The 19,558-nt window shown below is 35.6% G+C and overlaps 1 protein-coding gene across 1 annotated transcript; it reads left to right on the forward strand.

Moving 5' to 3' along the window:
- The first annotated feature begins 9,480 nt into the window (after positions 1-9,480).
- Positions 9,481-17,927, forward strand: LOC149208768 (cytochrome P450 734A1-like). Its single transcript, XM_089398416.1, is given in 6 exon segments — positions 9,481-9,544; positions 9,704-9,954; positions 9,957-10,211; positions 10,328-10,560; positions 11,003-11,444; positions 17,493-17,927. Coding segments are annotated over 6 exon segments (1,680 nt in total).
- The last annotated feature ends 1,631 nt before the right edge of the window (positions 17,928-19,558 follow it).

The following is a 19,558-nucleotide window of genomic DNA, read 5'->3' on the forward strand; positions in this document are numbered from 1 at the left end:
TTCCTATAATAACTTTTCTCTGCTTGAAAATGAAATCGAATGCTCAATCTGTAACAATTTTGGCCATGAAGAATCTGGATGCAGGAGAAAATTTCGGAAAATATCTCAAAAGGAGAAAAATCCAAAATATGGAGAAAGAAAGAACCACAAACAGAAAGATGTGGTATAGCCTTGTATGCAGGAGGATAAGAAAATCAGCGGTACATCGACAGTAGATGCTCAAAACACATGACAGGTGAAAAAGTAAAACTACACTCATATAGTGCCTTAGAAAAGGAAAAGAGTGTCTCATTTGGAAATGACACTCCTGCTATCATAAAAGGTAAAGGCTTTGTTTTCTTGAAAAAAACAGTTAAAGCTAGAAATGTTATGTATTTTGATGGCTTAAAGCATAACCTGTTGAGTGTGAGTCAAATATATGATCAAGGAAATGAAGAGTGTTTCGATCAAATGGATTTGTTGTTCGTGAGCTTAATACAGGAGAAACCGTGACCAAAGGTACAAGAAATCCAAACAACCTATACATACTCAAGGGAGGACAACAACAATGCTATCTAAGAAAAAATGATGAACACTGGCTATGGCACAAAAGATTGAAGCATCTAAGCTTTTCTAAAATAAGAATAGCATGCAAATTCCAGGCTGTTCATGATCTCCCCGATATCAGCATTCTTGAAAATACAATATGCAAATCATGTCAATTCGATAAGAAAACCAGATTGCACTTCCCTGAAAAAGAAGGATCAGCTAGTAAGCCTCTCGAACTTGTTCATACTGATTTATGTGGACCATCAACGAAAAAGTCACCTCGTGGAAAAGAATACTTTATATAATTCATTGATGATTTTTCAAAAATGTGTTGGATAGGTCTTCTAATGCATAAAGTGAAGCATTTGAAAAATTCAAAGCCTTCGAAGCTTTGGTTGAAAATGAATCAGATCGTAAAATCAAATGCCTCAGATCTGATCGAGGAGGGGAATTTACCTCGGATGAGTTCTTTGACTTTTGTGAGCAACATGGAATATAGGGACAATTCTCTAACATAAGGACTCCTCAGAAAAATGGAGTGGTAGAAAGAATGAACAGAACTGTTCAACAAATGGCTTGAGCTATGCCAGATGAATCTGGAATTCCCGCAACCTTTTAGGGTGAAGCTGCATTCACTGTCGTCACTATTCTCAACCAAGAAAATGTTCGAGTAAATAGCACTCAAACTCCACATGAAATTTTGTACGGTAATACTCCTACTGTAAAGTACTTCAAAGCTTTTGGAACCAAATGTTACATCAAAAGGATTGAAGAAAAACTTGGTAAGTTTGAACCTAAAGCAGATGAAGGTATTCTTCTTGGCTACTCTTCCTAAAGTAAAGGATATAAATGTTATAATAAAAGACTTGGGAAAATTATTGAAAGTATTGATGTTGTAGTTGATGAAGCGTGCAAAAATCCAAAACAGATAAAAACCGAAGATCATGACAATGAAGAAGATGAGGATCATTTTCCCACATCAAATCACACTGATTCTGAAGGAGAAACCAATGAAGCACCAAAAGAAGAGATAACAATAGAAGAAAAGACTCCGTCAAGGTATGTTAAGAAAAATTATCCAGAAACTCAAATTTTAGGGGAAAAAGGGGTAGGTGTGGAGACAAGAAGAAGTATTGCTGAAGCCTCAAGCTATCTAGCATTACTATCTTCCACCGAATCTCAAAATGTAAATGAAGCATGAAAAGATGAATATTGGGTCAAGGTCATGAATGAAGAACTTGAGCAAATTGAAAAGAATAATACTTGGGAATTAGTTCCTAGACCTCATGATAAAAATATCATAGGAACTAAATGGATATTCAAAAACAACATGAACGAAAAAGGAGAAGTTATTAGAAACAAGGCCAGACTTGTTTGTAAAGGATATGCTCAACAAGAAGTTATAGATTTTGAAGAAACTTTTGCACCTGTTGCTGGACTTGGAGCCATAAGAATGTTTCTTGCTCTTTCTAGTTTTCAGAAATTCAAGGTATATCAAACGGATGTAAAATCTACCTTTCTTAATGGATACTTAAAAGAAGAAGTCGATATTGAACAAGCAGAAGGATTCATTCTTGGAAATGATGCAAAACTTGTATGCAAACTCAGAAAGGCTCTCTATGATCTAAAATAGGCTCCAAGGGCATGGTATTACCGTCTTGACAAATATCCCCACCAACAAGGTTTTTCAAAGGGATCAGCAGATAGCAATCTATATACAGAGGTTGACACTTGTAAATTGCTAATAATTGTTGTTTATGTTGATGATATCATTTTTTGTGGCAATGAAGAATCCATTAGTCAGATTTTTTCTTTAGTAATGCAGCAAGAATTTGAAATGTCTTTGCTTGGTGAGCTCACCTACTTTCTTAGTCTACAAGTTCAGCAAAATAAAGATGGTATTTTTCTCTCACAAACCAAATACCTCAAACAGATCCTAAAAAAGAATGCCATGGAAGATTCTAAACCAATATGTACCCCAATGGTAATAGCATGTAGTCTCAACTCAAATGATGAATCAACATCAGTGCATCAACCAACTTACAGATCCATAATTGGTAGTTTTCTTTATCTAAAAGGTACTTGACCGAACATCATGCCTTCAGTGGGAATAGTTGGAAGATTCCAAGCGAATCCAAAGGAATCACACCTTCAGGCAGTCAAAAGGATCTCCAGCTATCTTCAAGGAGCATAGAACTTTGGTTTTTGGTATCCTAGAGATACAGATCTTACACTTCATGCATATACAGATGCACATTGGGCAGGAAGTGTTGATGATAGAAAAAGCACTAGTGGTGGTGCATTTTATATGGGTTCAAGGTTAGTGTCTTGGTTCAACAAGAAACAAAGTTCAATTTCATTATCTACAGCTGAAGCAGAATACATGGTTGTTGCATCTTGCTACACACAACTACTTTGGATGATTCAAACCTTGCGAGACATTCAGATCACATGTAATCCACCCATCTCCATTCTATGTGATAATACAAGTGTCATTAGTATTTCTAAGAATCCAGTCATGCACTCCAAAAAAAAACACATACCCATCAAATATCATTTTCTATGTGAGCAATTGCTTGAACAAAAGTTCAAATTGGAGTATGTTCCCTCCAAAGAATAGGTTGTTGATATGTTCACTAAACCACTACCCATAGAGACATTTGAATATCTCAGACAAAATCTGGGAGTAGTTGTTGCATCATCCTGCTGTTAAATCCTATCTTCTTTAAAGAAATGTGGTTATACACAAGTTTCATGAAATGTAGTCGCGTATATACGCTGGTTTTTGTGGGTACAGTCGCATATAGGATGGCTTGAGAAAAAGCAATGGGTCAGACTCAGGAGAAAGGGGTCTAATATGGTTCAGTGAATTATCTTCTCTACTTCATGATGGTTACAGTCTGTTGATGACATGTGGAAATATGTTGGCTTTCATAAGTTGTTGATAACTTGATATATATCTGATTAATGATAATGCCTTGATAACTTTTCTAATATATGAAATGATCAGATATGACAGTGAACATTTGAGACAGGTTCAGGGGGAGAACATGGTAGCTAATCTAGATGTTGATTGACAAATGCCGTTGATGATAGTTGCTAATGAATATCATGGTCTTGTTTAGGATATCGGGTCTCTGTTATATAAGTCATGTACATCTTTTAATGTTATGGTCATGAAAAGACCTAATTGGTAACCCCACTATGCATGGGATGGATGATGTAATGTTTGTGTTTTGACATGTATAAATAATTGTATATCCCCACTTGGTTGGGTGGATGAGTCAAATTTGGTATATCCCCATTTGATTGGGAGATGGATGTATGTATGAATCCTTGGTGATATATGTATAGATTCATGTTATTTTTTTTGCAAACCTTACTTGTGCTCAAGGGAAGCATGGACTCAATCATAGGAGCTCAATCAACAGTTCATCATATCAGAGAATTCAACATGTACTCAGGGGGAGCATGACCCTTTTCCCTTGATGACAAATGGGGGGAGTGACTTGGTGTTGCCATCAATCCCAAAGGAGGAGATTTTTGGCATTATGACACAAGTGTTTTCCTTAATGGCAACTGACTCAGATGATAGATGACAGTGAAGCAGGTTAATAGCACAGAGTTTAGATCAGACTTCACAGAATGAAGAAGGAGAGGTATACGCAGGTTCACTATTGACCAAGCCATGTGTACATGTGGTTTCACTGTATTGAAGGCGTGTATACGTACACATGCACTTTCACTGAAGGAAAGGCGTGTATAGCTTGGAAAACTAAATTTTTGGTCTGAAGTATTTGGTCCATGGTATTTTGATCCATGGTATTGGTCCAAGGTATATGGTCCAAGGTATTGACCCTAGGTATTTTGTCCAAGGTATTGGTCCTAAATGGTTTTGGTGCATGGTATTGGGAAAGGCCTAAAACTATAAAAGGAGGAGAAGACCATTACACCAAGACACTCAAGTATTGAACATTTGATGAAGGGTGAGATCTAGTATGCAGGTTATTGGGTTATGGTGCATTGCTTGATATGAATGAAGGATGAACCTTAGAACTTCATGAAGGATAAGATCTAATGATGTATCAGGATCTTAAGGCTTGAAGAGAATTATCTTTATATGGTTTGATCATTTATCTAAATAACAGGCGCATGTTGTAGTTTGTAAATATGATGATCTGGGTATGACTGAAGTATGGAATTGTTGTAATATTCAAATCATCATTTACAGATCTGTACATAGGTTGACTTTAGAAAAGGTGTGTACACATGCTGGTTCTCCATATCGAAACAACATATACATCATAAATGTGATTTACAGATCTGTATGCAGGTTCGCTTTGAGGAAACCATGCATGCACATAGATTTGACACATGGAAGTAGTGTATACCTTATAAAATATGTTTTAGTTTCTTCTGTTTTCAGTTGCAGTATTCAGGGTTATGGCTTGCTTTTTGGTTACTGTATTCTGGTGACAGTATCCTGAATGATTAGATTGATGGGCTGTCGAAAAGATTGATTGATTTGGTTATGGTTGGCTCAATAGGAGATTGGTTGATGGAGATATACTTGATGATTGAAAGATGTGGTTGATGGATCTAGTCTGAAAATTTATGAAACATGGTCCCTGGAAGAAAGGAAAAGGTCGTAGCCTTCTGTAGGATGGCACCTACGTACTAGTAAACATATCAGCTAGTACAAGAGCTAGAGGGTTGTAGCTCCCTTCCAGTAGAAGCTAGAGAACGAGAGAAGGTTGTAGCCTTCTACAGGTAGAAGCATGCATACCGGTATAAGGCCACACCACTATAAAAGTTGTAAACATAATTCTCTTATTATTAAAAGAATATAGAGATGATTGCAACAGGTGGTTTTCACCCACATTGGGTTTCCACCTTATATGTTGGTGTTTATGTGTGTTTCTTATGTGTGATGCTTTATTCTACTTTTACTGCACTATCGAATGAATTGTTGATATACTAATTAAAGTTCACTACATGATAATTTGGGTAAATTAAAATATCTCTACATATATGCTGGTTTCATTAAGCATAGTTGCGTATACATGCTAATTCAATGCATTGAAGTAGCGTCTACAAATCAGTTTTGAAAATTAAATTATTGATCTAATAAAACTGATTCACCCCCCCTCTCAGTATTTGTAGAAATAATTGGAGAGGGTGTGGAAGAGCCTATTGAAGTAGAAGAGGATAAAAAAGTTATGGAGAAGACAATTAGTTTGGAAAATATAGAGAAGTCTATTGAATAAATTGTAGATGAGAAAAGAGACTGTGTATAAGATGCAAAGCATAAACAGGGTGAAAAAATTGAATCCCATTATATATATATATATATATATATATATACATATATGAATATGAAAATGAAAATAACTTTGTAAAAATAGCAAAATGTAAGTAGAAGCTAGCCATGGATGTTATTGAAGACATCAACGATGTTGTTGTGACGAATATTAAATTTGATTATAATGTTGAATGAGAATTTGTTGCAGAATGTATTGCAAAGCCCAATTGTGATGAAGATGAAATGGGTTATAGAAAATAGGTATAGCTATGGGAGGAAAATGAACAGGGAAAGAGGGGAAACCAACAAATTTGTTAAAGATTTTGTGGAAATGAAAGAAGAGAATAAATAAAATGAATATTCCATTAATCTTATAGAGGTTTAATTATTAAATTATTAGTAGCTAAAGTAAAAGTACATGGAAAGAGGAACCAAATGAAAAAAATAAAGAAGATGAGGAAATATTGAAGAAGAAGACATAGTAACAATGAAGAAAAATATAAATAAAAAAGGATATAAAATACAAAGTTAGAGGAAAAAAGAAGAAAGTAATTAAAGAGAATGGAGCTAAGGACAAGTTATATTATCATGTATATGTAAATAAAAGCATGTTTCTTGAATTGATCTCAAGTGTTGTAGGCCTAGTTGAGACTTCCACCAATAGGCAATCATGTTATGAGTGTTGTAAGCTCACATAGGCTTTCTTAGTTAGTTAGCATTAGAGTCATTAACAATCATAACTAGGTGGAATGTTGGAATATTATAATTACTCCCTCTATCCTCTAGAAGAGTTGAGTTACCTCTTTCTCTATATTTAGAAAATTTGTTTCTAGGAATGTCTTATCTAGATATTTCTTGAAGATATTTTGAGACTAATTTTTTGTCTTATTTAATTATCCTTCATGAAACCATTAATGAATCAAATTTTATGATATGAAACTCATTATGTGAGGTGCGTGCATGCTTATCTACTGTATTAGTTCCTGGTTTCCTGCAACAACCATCAATTATTAGACATGTGGAAGCAACTATAACTGTGGTACAACCATTATATCCATCAAGGGTCTTATTACCTTCTGTGGCTAGTAATTGCAACAACAAAAATGTTTTCCTCTGCAATGATCTTACTAACACCTTAGTGGATCATTTCAATTATGCAACAATGACATCTTCTAATTTAATCCCAAATAAGAAGTATGAATAGGTAGGTATACAAATATTTACTACCTCTTCATGTTGTAGATACACTTCCAACCCCTTAAACCATATAGAATTTCTTGGCATAGGCATAATTCTACCCAAGCCATACCCTTCATGTACAAGTTCATCAATCATATTTAGTTCCACAAATAATTTCCTCATGATCTCCCAAAATAATGGGCATGACACTTCTTTTATAGTTCATCCCAATATAACTTCCCCCAATATATTTGTCTCTTGGACTTCTATCTTTTCATGAAAGGGTAAATTTGTGCTTGAAGGTGAAATTATATTTGTTTAAGATAAGGTAAAAGAAACAAAAGGTCTTCCCTTCTACCCATTTACCCAAGTTAGCTTTGGAAGCTATCTTCACAACTCTTTTCATATTTTCCAAGGTTCCTAGGACTATATAATCAAATTCAGTGAGACAAGAACCCTTCCATTGAGTGCATTTTCCTTTTCATTCACCTATGTCTCAAACTATAATAATTTAGACCATCCAAAATACCAATTAACATCATTATAATGATCTCACCATAATATAAGTTAGTGAATCTAAAATAGAAATTATCGTCATTATAATAATCACATCAAAATATGAAACCTATGAATGAAAATGCATCCTACACTTGTACATGTACATATTATCAGTCATAATATGAAACCACTTAGTGGAAAATTATCAGCCACATGTGCACATCATTAATCATAATATGCAATCCATCAATGAAAGATGTCTAACATATATGTACATCATCAATGATAATATGAAATCATGAATGATAATGTATCTAAGACATTAATGTAACATTAATCATAATATGAAACTATTAAATTGAAAGGTATCCAACCCATGTACATACATATTATGAAATAGCCTTCTAGCATGGAATTCATATAAGCCACATCATGAAGGCATATGTACATTATCGCAAGGCATATAAAAGGGTGAATTATGCAATAGTAATGTGATAGTTCATATTGATAGCCATGAAATGTCATTGTAACTACCCTCCATTAAGAATATGTAGCATTATCATCGAGATCCACATCATTGAAACATCAATATGTTTATTAGGAAATAAGTATATATATGTCATCCTAACCATACCATTAAGGACTAATTCCTCTTACACAATCCTGATGATCAACCAATAGTTATGAGTACTTCCTAGTTATGATCAAGAATATTTAATGATATCATTAGGCCAATAGTCACAAATTCTTCTTATTTATTACCAAGAATATTTAATAATGTCATTAGGAAATGTTACTATTAATTGTAATCTTGTAAATCACATAAGTGTTTAGGTTCTAAAGCATTAATGCATGCAAAGACCATCTTCTAATAGTAAGAATTCAAACATCAACATATTTTCATATAAACATCATTGTCGATAAAGATTACTTATCATCAACTATCAGAATATATATTCATTCATTAGGTCAGGCATTTATCTTATGACAGGTAAACTTTTAACAAAGAACTATTTTGAAAGAAGTCAAACAAACAAAATAAAAAGCTTCAAAGTCCCTTAATAAAAAGTTCACATAAACCACATAGAAATCTATCCATAATCACAATCAAATTTCTCTCCGAATAAACATCAAATTAAAATAACATAATACAAAAGTGAATCATGTCAATATACTGTAATAGAACATATTAATCCTCATAAAAAATTATCCAACTGAAAAGCAATCATAAAAAAATATACAATAATATCATCCATATCCATAAAATAGCCAATAAATATATACATGTAATTTTAAACATATCATTAAAATCTAAAAAATAAATCCGATAACCAATTATATTAAAGACCATAGTCAGTATAAGAAATATTTAAAAATATCATTAAAATTAATTATGCTAGTTATAATATGTAAAATCTCATAAATATTTAAATATATTTAATTATTAATACAAGAAGAAATGGTAAGTCCTGAACACCATTATTTAATAATCAAACATAAAACATTAACACATCTTCATATAAACATCATAATAAATTAACACATCTTCATATAAACATAATGATAAATAAATGAATACTACCTATATTAGGTCATTGATATCAAATCAAGCATAAAACATTAACGCATCGCTGTATAATCATCATAATAAATAAAGGATTGCTACCTATAATTTAAGCTACTTAAATTTAAATCTGGAGACGTAGATTCCATTAACGTCCCAATCGAACAGAGAGACAGCATTCCATAATCGAGCAGAGGGGCACTTTTGGATAATCGTTTCTTGTGAATGCATTCATTGACAACAAACATGTTGCAGAATGTGCGCGTGCCTGTACGCGTTATCTATGAAATGCCCCTCGATCATAGTCAAATTGTTACTAAAACCATTCGGTGAGTCTAATTCATCCCAATTTCAATTCAAATTAAGAGGATTTTCTGCCAATAACACGTCAATTAACGTGTGGGTGATGATGTCGGGTGACGACTTAGAGCAAAAAAGCCATGCGTCCGCTGTCAGAGTTAGTGAAATTGCGGGTGGGTGGAAAACGAAACATTTCTAACATATCTACTTTAGTTGTGGCTGAACAGATTTGGAAAATTACATAATCCTTAGGCTTAGGCTATTAAGATATATTCAGATTGTGAGTGAGAGAAGAGATATTGAGATAATGGAGACATGTTTTTGCATTTAAGGTTTAACAGCTTGCGTTGTAGTTGTTGTTACAGTAGTCGTGGAAGTTATAAGAATTGTACGGTGGAAGCCTCTACAAATACAGAAGCGTTTCGAATCACAGGGAATAGGAGGCCGGTGGTATAAGCTATTTCGTGGAAATGTCAAAGAGATGATGAAAATGGCGCATCAAGCAAGTTTTCAAAACGTGGGTTTCTCTCATGATATTCTTGCTCGAGTTCTTCCATTCTACAACGAATGGAGGAAGTCCTACGGTGAAGTATTGCTGCTCCTTATACAGGTAGCACTTTTCTTGTATGGTTTGGCCCTATTGCAAAACTAACTATTGCAGACCCTGAGCTAATGAAGGAGGTATTCTCGAATCTCATTCAAGCACGTGATTATGAAAAAGCAGAGCTTCATCCTATTTTTAAGAACTTGGAAGGCGATGGACTTCCAAATTTGAAAGGGGAGAAATGGGTGCAGCACAGAAGAATCATAAATCCTGCTTTTTCCACAGAGAACTTGAGAGTAATATATTCAAATGATTTTTTTCTTAAATATGATCTGAAGATATCCAGTTTAATTAAACTTCTAAAATGAATATAATATTCTATGTTTCATATACTTATCTGTGTGCATAACAGGCATTGATCCCTGTCATTGCCGGGAGTGCCACAAATATGCTAAACAAATGGAAAAGTTACACTGAAGCATGCGTGAGTGAGATAGACATTTGTGAGCAGTTTGAGAATGCTAGTGCAGATATCATTGCACGAACATCTTTTGGCACCAGCTACGAGGAAGGAAAATGCGTCTTTCAAATGCAGTCTGAACAATTCATCTCTGCCGCCGAAGCTTTACAAAAATTTTCTTCTTCGTATTTCTTGAGGTCAGATATTCCTTAACGGTTCTTGATCAATTTGTCATATTTTAGGCTCATATGAAATATTTTTTTTGGGGGGCTGATATCAAATCTTTTGCCACTACTATCATATTGGAATACCTACCAGTGTAAAAACATTTTTATTGGTCTATCGTTGAATTTATTTGAGAAAATCGAAGCCAACTTTTCAGTTTATCACGCTTTTTTTTCATTTTTTTGATGTAATAGAAGCACATTGTCGATTGCGGATTCTATGAGTATCCTAGAATATGATGGTCAGGATAGAGGTTAGTGGTTTCTAACGGTCACGATAGAGCTCAATTATATTCCCTAAATCTGCAATCCCCATAAAAATGCCCATGGAAAGAGCGCACAATGTCATGCTAATTTAATGGCAGTCTAAATCTGAAGAGAAGGGTTCCAAATTGTGTCTCAGGTTTTTCCCTACATCTAAAAGTCTGTGTCAATGGAAACTGGCCAAAGAAATTAGATCGGCTTTGAGAAAGCTAATTAAGAGTCTGCATCAATGGAAACTGGCCACAGAAATTAGACCGGGTTTGACAAAGAGGGGAGAAAATGATACAGGCGTTAAGAAACCCGTTTCAAAAGATTTGCTAGGGCTTATGATAGATGCCAATGCAAATATTATTGTGGGAGATCTGTCTAACGCTAGTCCTCCTACGATTAGAAATGGAGATATAATAGATAAATGCAAGACTTTCTTCTTTGCTGGAAAGCAGACCACTTCAAATATGTTGACATGGACAGTAGTTCTTCTGGCCATCCATCAAGACTGGCAGCAAATGGCTCGGAAGCAAGTCTTCGACGTGTGTGGAAACGATGATCCAGACAGAAATAGTTTGAGCCAACTCAGAATCGTAAGATAAGCGATACATTCTTAATTGGGTCATAACGCTATAAGTTATTGATAAACTTAATTGAGTATTGATAAACTTATTAATATTGTTAATCGGGTCATAAACTTATTTGTTGGAATTTTCTGATAAATCCCATAACAAACAGACAAAAAAATCGCACTCTGTTTTTACACAGAAAAACAGAAAAATTCGCTTGCTGGAAACGGTGTTTCAGCAACACAGTTTTTTTTTCAGTTGCTGAAACAGGTGTTTCAGCAACGGTGTTTCAGCAACAGAAAATTTTGTTAGTTGCTGAAACAGGTGTTTCAACAACGTAATTTTGACGTCAGGTAATTTTTGAGTTACGACGTGTTTCAGCAACGCTGATCGTCGTGTTTCAGCAACGGTGACGGTATAACAGCAACAAGAAAAATTTAACTTGTATTTATCAAAATAAACTAACTGTTACAGATTTGTCTTCCTCATACAGAGGGAATTTCAAAACTTCTATTGCTGAACATCTACTTCAGAAATTCACTAAGGAACGATTCTGTTCCACACAGATGAACATAAAAAACAAATTACATTCAAATTTATGCACTGCTGTGCATTTCACTCTTCTGAAATTATTCTTCTTCCTCTTCACCCTGCTGCGTGCTTTCCTCTGCTCTGCGTGATTCTTCAGCTGCTGCTGCTGCTTCTTCTAACATTCTAACATTAAAACAGAACTGCTGTGCGGTATTTATATGCTGAAAAATATCTAATTAAAACAATAAACTATTACAAAATATCTTCTAATGTTTATCACTGAATTTATTGCAGCAAGGCGGTGATGCCTTTATCAAAATCAAGTCGGCTGTCTGCAGGGTAAATCAGCTGAAGCTTTAATGCATATTTATGTGCAAAAATATCAAAGGCGACTTTGCTGCACCGAACAGGCTGAAACATTTACTGCAAATCAGATTCAGGTACAGCTATTCATTGTTGCAGTTGGAATTAAATTCCAACACTCCCCCTTAATTTCAACTGCTGCATACCCAAACATTTTCTGAAATGATCAAAACCTTTCTTTGTTAATGGTTTTGTCAAGATGTCTGCAAGCTGGTCCTCTGTTCTGCAGTGCTGCAGAACAATCTCACCATTGTTAACCAATTCACGTATGAAGTGATATTTGGTGTCTATGTGCTTTGTTCTTTTATGAAAAACAGAGTTTTTAGACAATGTTATTGCTGAGCTATTGTCACAGTAAATGGTTGTGCCATTTTCTTGTTCATGACACAAATCTTTGAGAACTCTTCTCAGCCATACTGCTTGGCATGCTGCTGCTGTTGCTGCCACATACTCTGCCTCTGCTGTTGATAAAGCCACAACTGGTTGCTTCTTGGAAGCCCATGAGATGGCTCCCGATCCCATATGAAACACATATCCCGATGTGCTTTTCCTATCATCAACACTTCCAGCCCAGTCACTGTCAGTGTAACCTGTCAACATGAAACTTTCAGAAGAGGAGTATAAAATACCAAACCCCTTCGTTCCATTCACATACCTTAGAATTCTCTTGGCTGCCTGCCAATGAGTCTCTTTCGGTCTTTCCATAAATCTGGAGATTAAACTCACAGCGTGCATAATGTCCGGCCTAGTTGCAGTCAAGTACATAAGGCTGCCAACTATGCTCTTGTACAATTTTGGATCAAAATATTTGCTGCTGTCTTCTTTGGTTAATTTCAGCCCCACTACTGTTGGAGTCACAGCAGCCTTGCTGTTCGTCATTCTGCTTTATGTAGAGTGTGGGTTCACCATCACACTTATCAAACCCATTCTCAATCAGATAAGCATCAATTCTGCTATACCATGCTCTTGGAGCTTGCTTCAGCCCATAAAGAGCCTTCTTCAGTTTACAAACTTTATGCTCTTGTCCTTCAACTTCATAGCCCGGAGGTTGATCAACATAAACCTCTTCTTTTAACACTCCATTCAGGAATGCAGATTTAACATCCATCTGATAAATCTTCCATTTGTGTTGTGCTGCAATAGACAACACTGTTCTGACTGTTTCCATCCTTGCTACTGGTGCAAAGGTTTCATCATAGTCTCTGCCTTGTTGCTGCTTGTAGCCTTTCACAACAAGCCTTGCTTTGTGCCTGTCAATCTTACCTTCGGCATTACTCTTGGTCTTATAAACCCACTTAACTCCAATGGCATCTTTGCCTTTAGGGAGATCCACTAACTCCCATGTTTTACTCTTCTCTATTGCACCAATTTCTTCATTCATTGCTTCAATCCATTTATCTTCATTTACAGCATCTTCAAAATGGATTGGGTCATCAATATGACAATACAAAGCGAATAATGAATTCAGACCAGTATTGTTACTTACCTCTCCTTGTTCATAAATCTCACTCAGATTTCTGAATCTTGGTCTTCTTGGTGTGCTTGGAGTTCCATCCGAACTTGAGGGTGTATTTGATCCCTGTGCTGTTTCAGCAGTTGCTGTTTGTGGTGTAACAGCAACTGTTCTTCCTTGACTTCTCAAGGCTGTTCGGATTCCAGCTTGTGGTGTGGTTTGTTGTACTTGCTGTGGTGTAGGAGGAGCCACCAAGGAAGGATTATTTGCTGCTGTCCCTTCCTCTTCTTCTTCATGAGACACTATTGTCTTCACATTCACTGTTTTATCCAAGCTTCCATCCCAAGCTTCATCTTCAATGAACTGCACATCTCTGCTTACTATTAACTTCTTGGTGGATGGATTATAGAGTTTATATGCCTTTGACTCATCACAATAGCCAATAAAGACACACTTCTCCCCCTTACTATCAAGCTTTTTCCTTAGCTTATCCGGTACATGTGCATATGCCACACAACCGAATACTCTCATGTGAGTGACAGTTTGCTTTTGACCACTCCATGCCTCTTCTGGTATTCTGTTCATGACAGCTTTAGTTGGGCATCTATTCAAGATGTAAACTGCGCAAGTAATAGCTTCTGCCCAATACTCATACGGCAAATGTTTTGCCTTCAGCATACTTCTGACCATGTCAAGAATGGTCCTATTCTTTCTTTCAGCAACACCGTTTTGCTGAGGTGTATACCTTGCTGTGAACTGCTTTTGTATGCCATTTTCTCTGCAAAAACGCAGAAATTCTTGGGAGATGTACTCTCCTCCTCTATCTGTTCTGAGCACTTTGATATAATGCCCACTCTGCTTTTCAACAAGAGTTTTGAAGTGGCGGAATTTCTCAAACACTTCACTCTTCTGTTTCAGCATATACACCCATGTCTTTCTGGTGTAATCATCAATAAAAGTTAAAACATATCTATTTCCAGCAAATGATGGTATTTGCATCGGTCCACACACATCAGAGTGAACTATTTCCAAGGGTGCTTTTGCCCTTATACTCTTTCCTGCTGGAAAGCTTTCCTTATGTTGCTTGCCCAAGATGCAGCCTTCACAAAGGCTGTCCGGTTTCTCAATCAATGGCAATCCCTTTACCATGCCCTTTCTGTGCAACAGATTCAGGCCTCCGAAATTGAGATGTCCAAATCTCAAATGCCACAACCAATTCACATCTTTCACCTGTTCTTGAAAGACTTCTTGTGTTACAGCCGCAATAGTTCTGCCTTCCTTCAAATCTGCCCTGAGTTTGAGAGGAAACATTCTATTGCTGGTCATCTGCACCTGTGCAATGATCTTCTTACTTGGAGGTATGTCTCTGATAGTACACAAATCATCTTTGAAGAACACGTTGTAACCTTTGTTCATGAGCTGTCCAATGCTCAAAAGATTACATTTCAGACCAGGTACATAGTATACAGCTTGCACAGTCATCTGTTCTCCATTTTTTGCTCGAATATTGACACTGCCCTTACCCTTGACAGTTATCTTATCATCAGTCCCTGTTGTTACCTCAGATTTCACATTTTCATCCAGATTGGCAAACATTTCAATATTTCCAGTCATGTGATTACTACAACCTGAGTCTAAGAACCAAAAATCTTCTTGCTTGTCTTGTGCTATGTTACATGTTAACAGCACATTCTTTGGGTTCTTATCTTCTTCATTTGCAAAATTAACATTCTGCCTATTGTTCATGTCATTTTGTTTTTTCTTGCATTCATTGGCATAGTGTCCAAATTTTTTACAATAATGACATTGGACTTGGGATTTGTCATACCTTTGTCCATGAGCTTGCTGTTTGCTTGAACCTTCAGCTTGGTTCTGATTGCAGCTCCTTCCGCTTGTGCTAGCTGGATAATTTCTGCCTCTGTTTTGGCTTCTTCCACGACCTCTGTAATTTGCTCTGCCTCTACCTCTTCTTTGGCCAAAAGACATCTGAGTCTTGAATGCTTGCTCAAAAGAGAAATCTGTTCCTCTACTCAGTCTGTGTTCATGAGACAATAGAGAAGCACTCAGCTCATCTACCGTGAACTGTGAGAGATCTTTTGTTTCTTCTATTGCCACCACAATAGATTCAAACCTTGAGGGTAAACATCTCAAGATTTTCTCTACAACCCTTCTATCTTCAAGAATCTCACCATGAGATCTTATCTGGGTTATCAATCCAATACCCTGAGTGAAGAATGAATCTATTGTATCAGATTCCTTCATGCTGAGATTTTCAAAGTCTCTCCTCAACATCTGCAACTTTGCAGTCTTCACCTTCTCCATGCCTTGATAGACAGTTTGGAGAATATCCCATGCCTCTTTGGACTTTTTTGCTGCTGCAATCCGCGGAAAAACACTTTCATGTACTGATTGGAAGAGGAAAAAGAGGGCTTTGGCATCCTTCTTTCTGTCACCCTTCAATTGGTCTCTTTCTGCTGCTGTCAAAGCAGCCAGTGCTGTTGCATCTGCAGGTTCAGCATAACCTGTTTCAACCAGCTCCCATATTCCTTAAGAAGCAAACAATGCTTTCATTGTTATGGACCAATAACTGTAATTTTTCCCATTAAACTGAGGCAGTTGGGGATTTGTCAAACCTGTTCCAGTGTCTGCCATCTTAACCTGTACTGGTAAAGAAAAGATACTGACTGTATTTTTTTTAAAAACAAGCAAAAACTTTCTCTGCTGAAAAATCTGCTCAACAAACTTCTTACAACTCCTACAGTGAAAAACAATCTCTGTTTTTGACTCATTGAGTGCCTAGACTAGCTTTGATACCATGTTGGAATTTTCTGATAAATCCCATAACAAACAGACAAAAAAATGGCACTCTGTTTTTACAGAGAAAAACAGAAAAATTCGCTTGCTGGAAACGGTGTTTCAGCAACACAGTTTTTTTTTCAGTTGCTGAAACAGGTGTTTCAGCAACGGTGTTTCAGCAACAGGAAATTTTGTCAGTTGCTGAAACAGGTGTTTCAGCAACGTAATTTTGACGTCAGGTAATTTTTGAGTTACGACGTGTTTCAGCAACGCTGATCGTCGTGTTTCAGCAACGGTGATGGTATAACAGCAACAAGAAAAATTTAACTTGTATTTATCAAAATAAACTAACTGTTACAGATTTGTCTTCCTCATACAGAGGGAATTTCAAAACTTCTATTGCTGAACATCTACTTCAGAAATTCACTAAGGAACGATTCTGTTCCACACAGATGAACATAAAAAACAAATTACATTCAAATTTCTGCACTGCTGTGCATTTCACTCTTCTGAAATTATTCTTCTTCCTCTTCACCCTGCTGCGTGCTTTCCTCTGCTCTGCGTGATTCTTCAGCTGCTGCTGCTGCTTCTTCTAACATTCTAACATTAAAACAGAACTGCTGTGCGGTATTTATATGCTGAAAAATATCTGATTAAAACAATAAACTATTACAAAATATCTTCTAATGTTTATCACTGAATTTATTGCAGCAAGGCGGTGATGCCTTTATCAAAATCAAGTCGGCTGTCTGCAGGGGAAATCAGCTGAAGCTTTAATGCATATTTATGTGCAAAAATATCAAAGGCGACTTTGCGGCACCGAACAGGCTGAAACATTTACTGCAAATCAGATTCATGTACAGCTGTTCATTGTTGCAGTTGGAATTAAATTCCAACATTATTGATATTATTTTCGGTTTTTTTTGCAGGTGGACATGATTGTTAATGGGTTTCTAAGACTATATCCAGCCTTAGTAGCTTTGGTCAGACGGACAAAGAACGAACTCGATCATTGCAGACTTAAACTTCCACAAGGCATGGAGATACTGATACCAATTTTGGCTATTCCCCATGAGCAAACTTTGTGGGGAGATGATGTGAACGAATTCAATCATGGGAGATTTCGTACTGGAGTTGTGGGGGATGCAAAACATCCACTGGTATTTATTCCGTTTGGTGCTGGGCCGAGGGCGTGCATACGGCAAAATTTCAGCGTGATTAAAAAGAAGGTTGTTTTGGCCATGATTTTACAGCGATTCTCTCTCCAAATTTCTCTTTCCTACAGACATGCACCCACTGTTCTCATGATGCTTCACCCTCAGTATGGAGCTCAGAACATCTCTGTCGATTGCCTAATTCAATGAGACATTTCTTCTTCCTCCGCTACAACGTTAGACTATATTTTGTAATTCTGTTATTATGTCGCCAATTCCTTTATGGCCCTGACCCCATATTTGACCCCACATTTATCCATGCTGCTCCCCTTATCCAGTGTGAGAGTAATATTTGTATAGTGATGCTCCACTAATATTGCCGTTTATGATTCGTACTACCCTCAACACTCTGGGCTCTCTGTCGCTCACAACGTGGTTGCTTCACAACCAGACATGAATGGCCTATACAGCATTTGATGTTGGATTATTCGAGTGTATAAAAGGTAACGACATTTAATATTAAATTGATAAAGATAACGTGCTCTATCTGGTAACTTTTTAAATACTATCTAAATATATCATTTTGATATTTATTTAGCTTTTATGCATATTATAATCTCACTATTTTTTAAGCGCATTGGAGGATGAGAACGGAGACTCTGCAACTACATGTCAAAATATGTCATATTGATATTTATGTACCTTTTATACATATCATATTTCACTATGTTTTTAAGCGCATTGGAGGGCGACAAGAGAGACAGGAACATCATGCCAAGATATACTATAAATGAAAAATAGGTTAATAAAGTTATTGTTTTCCTCTCAAAACATTAGGTCAACTACGGGTTTTTTCCCCTTTTTTTCCTCTCGAATATTATTTTTAAGATAAAAATACATTATTGTTTTAAGTTGTTTATTAGTGACATGGTAATCGAAATGATTTGTTTTTTTCTTTTAATTTAAAACTATATTTTGTTTACAAGTTCCCAAGTTAGTACGGTTAAAAATAAAAAAGTAAAAACTATAATGTAATTTAATATAAATTAAATTATTAATAAATTCATTATAACATTTACTTCATAATGCTTATAGTATTACTATTTCTTTTTTTATAAAAGTTAACTAAATTGTAAATTTATTTTAAATTATTGTAATTATTATTAACTCTATATATATATATATATCATGAAGATTCAACTTTATTTTAATATGTAAATTTTAGTTTGTAAGGTTTTACTAAAATATTAAGGGCTACTAATGTGTCATGCCCAAAAAAGTGTAGTTTATTTCATATAACATTTGTTCATATGTCATTTTTTTCAATTAATTAATTTATTTAAAATGAAAGAAGGAAGAAATAATGATAAAGAATGCAAACATAGAGAAATAGATAGAGAATGGACACGAAAATGGAATGGAGAAAACAACTCTTCTCATCATTCAAAATTAGTTAAATAGAATTATATAGGAGACAAGGAAACAAACAACAATAAATGAGTGGAGAATGTTCCAACTAAACTCAACTAAACTCAAGTGAACAAAAACTGGCTGTGACACCTACCAGACAATGAGGTTAATTATCTCAACACCCCCTCCTAATCTCAATGGTTACAAGTATTGACACTTCCAATGCCCAATTTCTCTCTTTGAAATTCAAATACATTTTTTCCCAATGGATTTGTGAAATTATCTACAAACTCATCTCTTGAACCACGAAAAGCAAGTTATGTCCTGTTAAAAAAAATAATGTAGAAACGGTTCGCTTGCACTCCTAACATCTCCCTAAACATTTCAAATTTTATCCTCCCAAGGGGTTTGGTAGAAATATCTGTTGCATT

This window comes from Pinus tabuliformis, chromosome 1_2 (assembly GCF_031772625.1).
Source record: "Pinus tabuliformis cultivar Carrire ecotype Pingquan chromosome 1_2, CPIR1, whole genome shotgun sequence".
NCBI lineage: Eukaryota > Viridiplantae > Streptophyta > Pinopsida > Pinales > Pinaceae > Pinus > Pinus tabuliformis.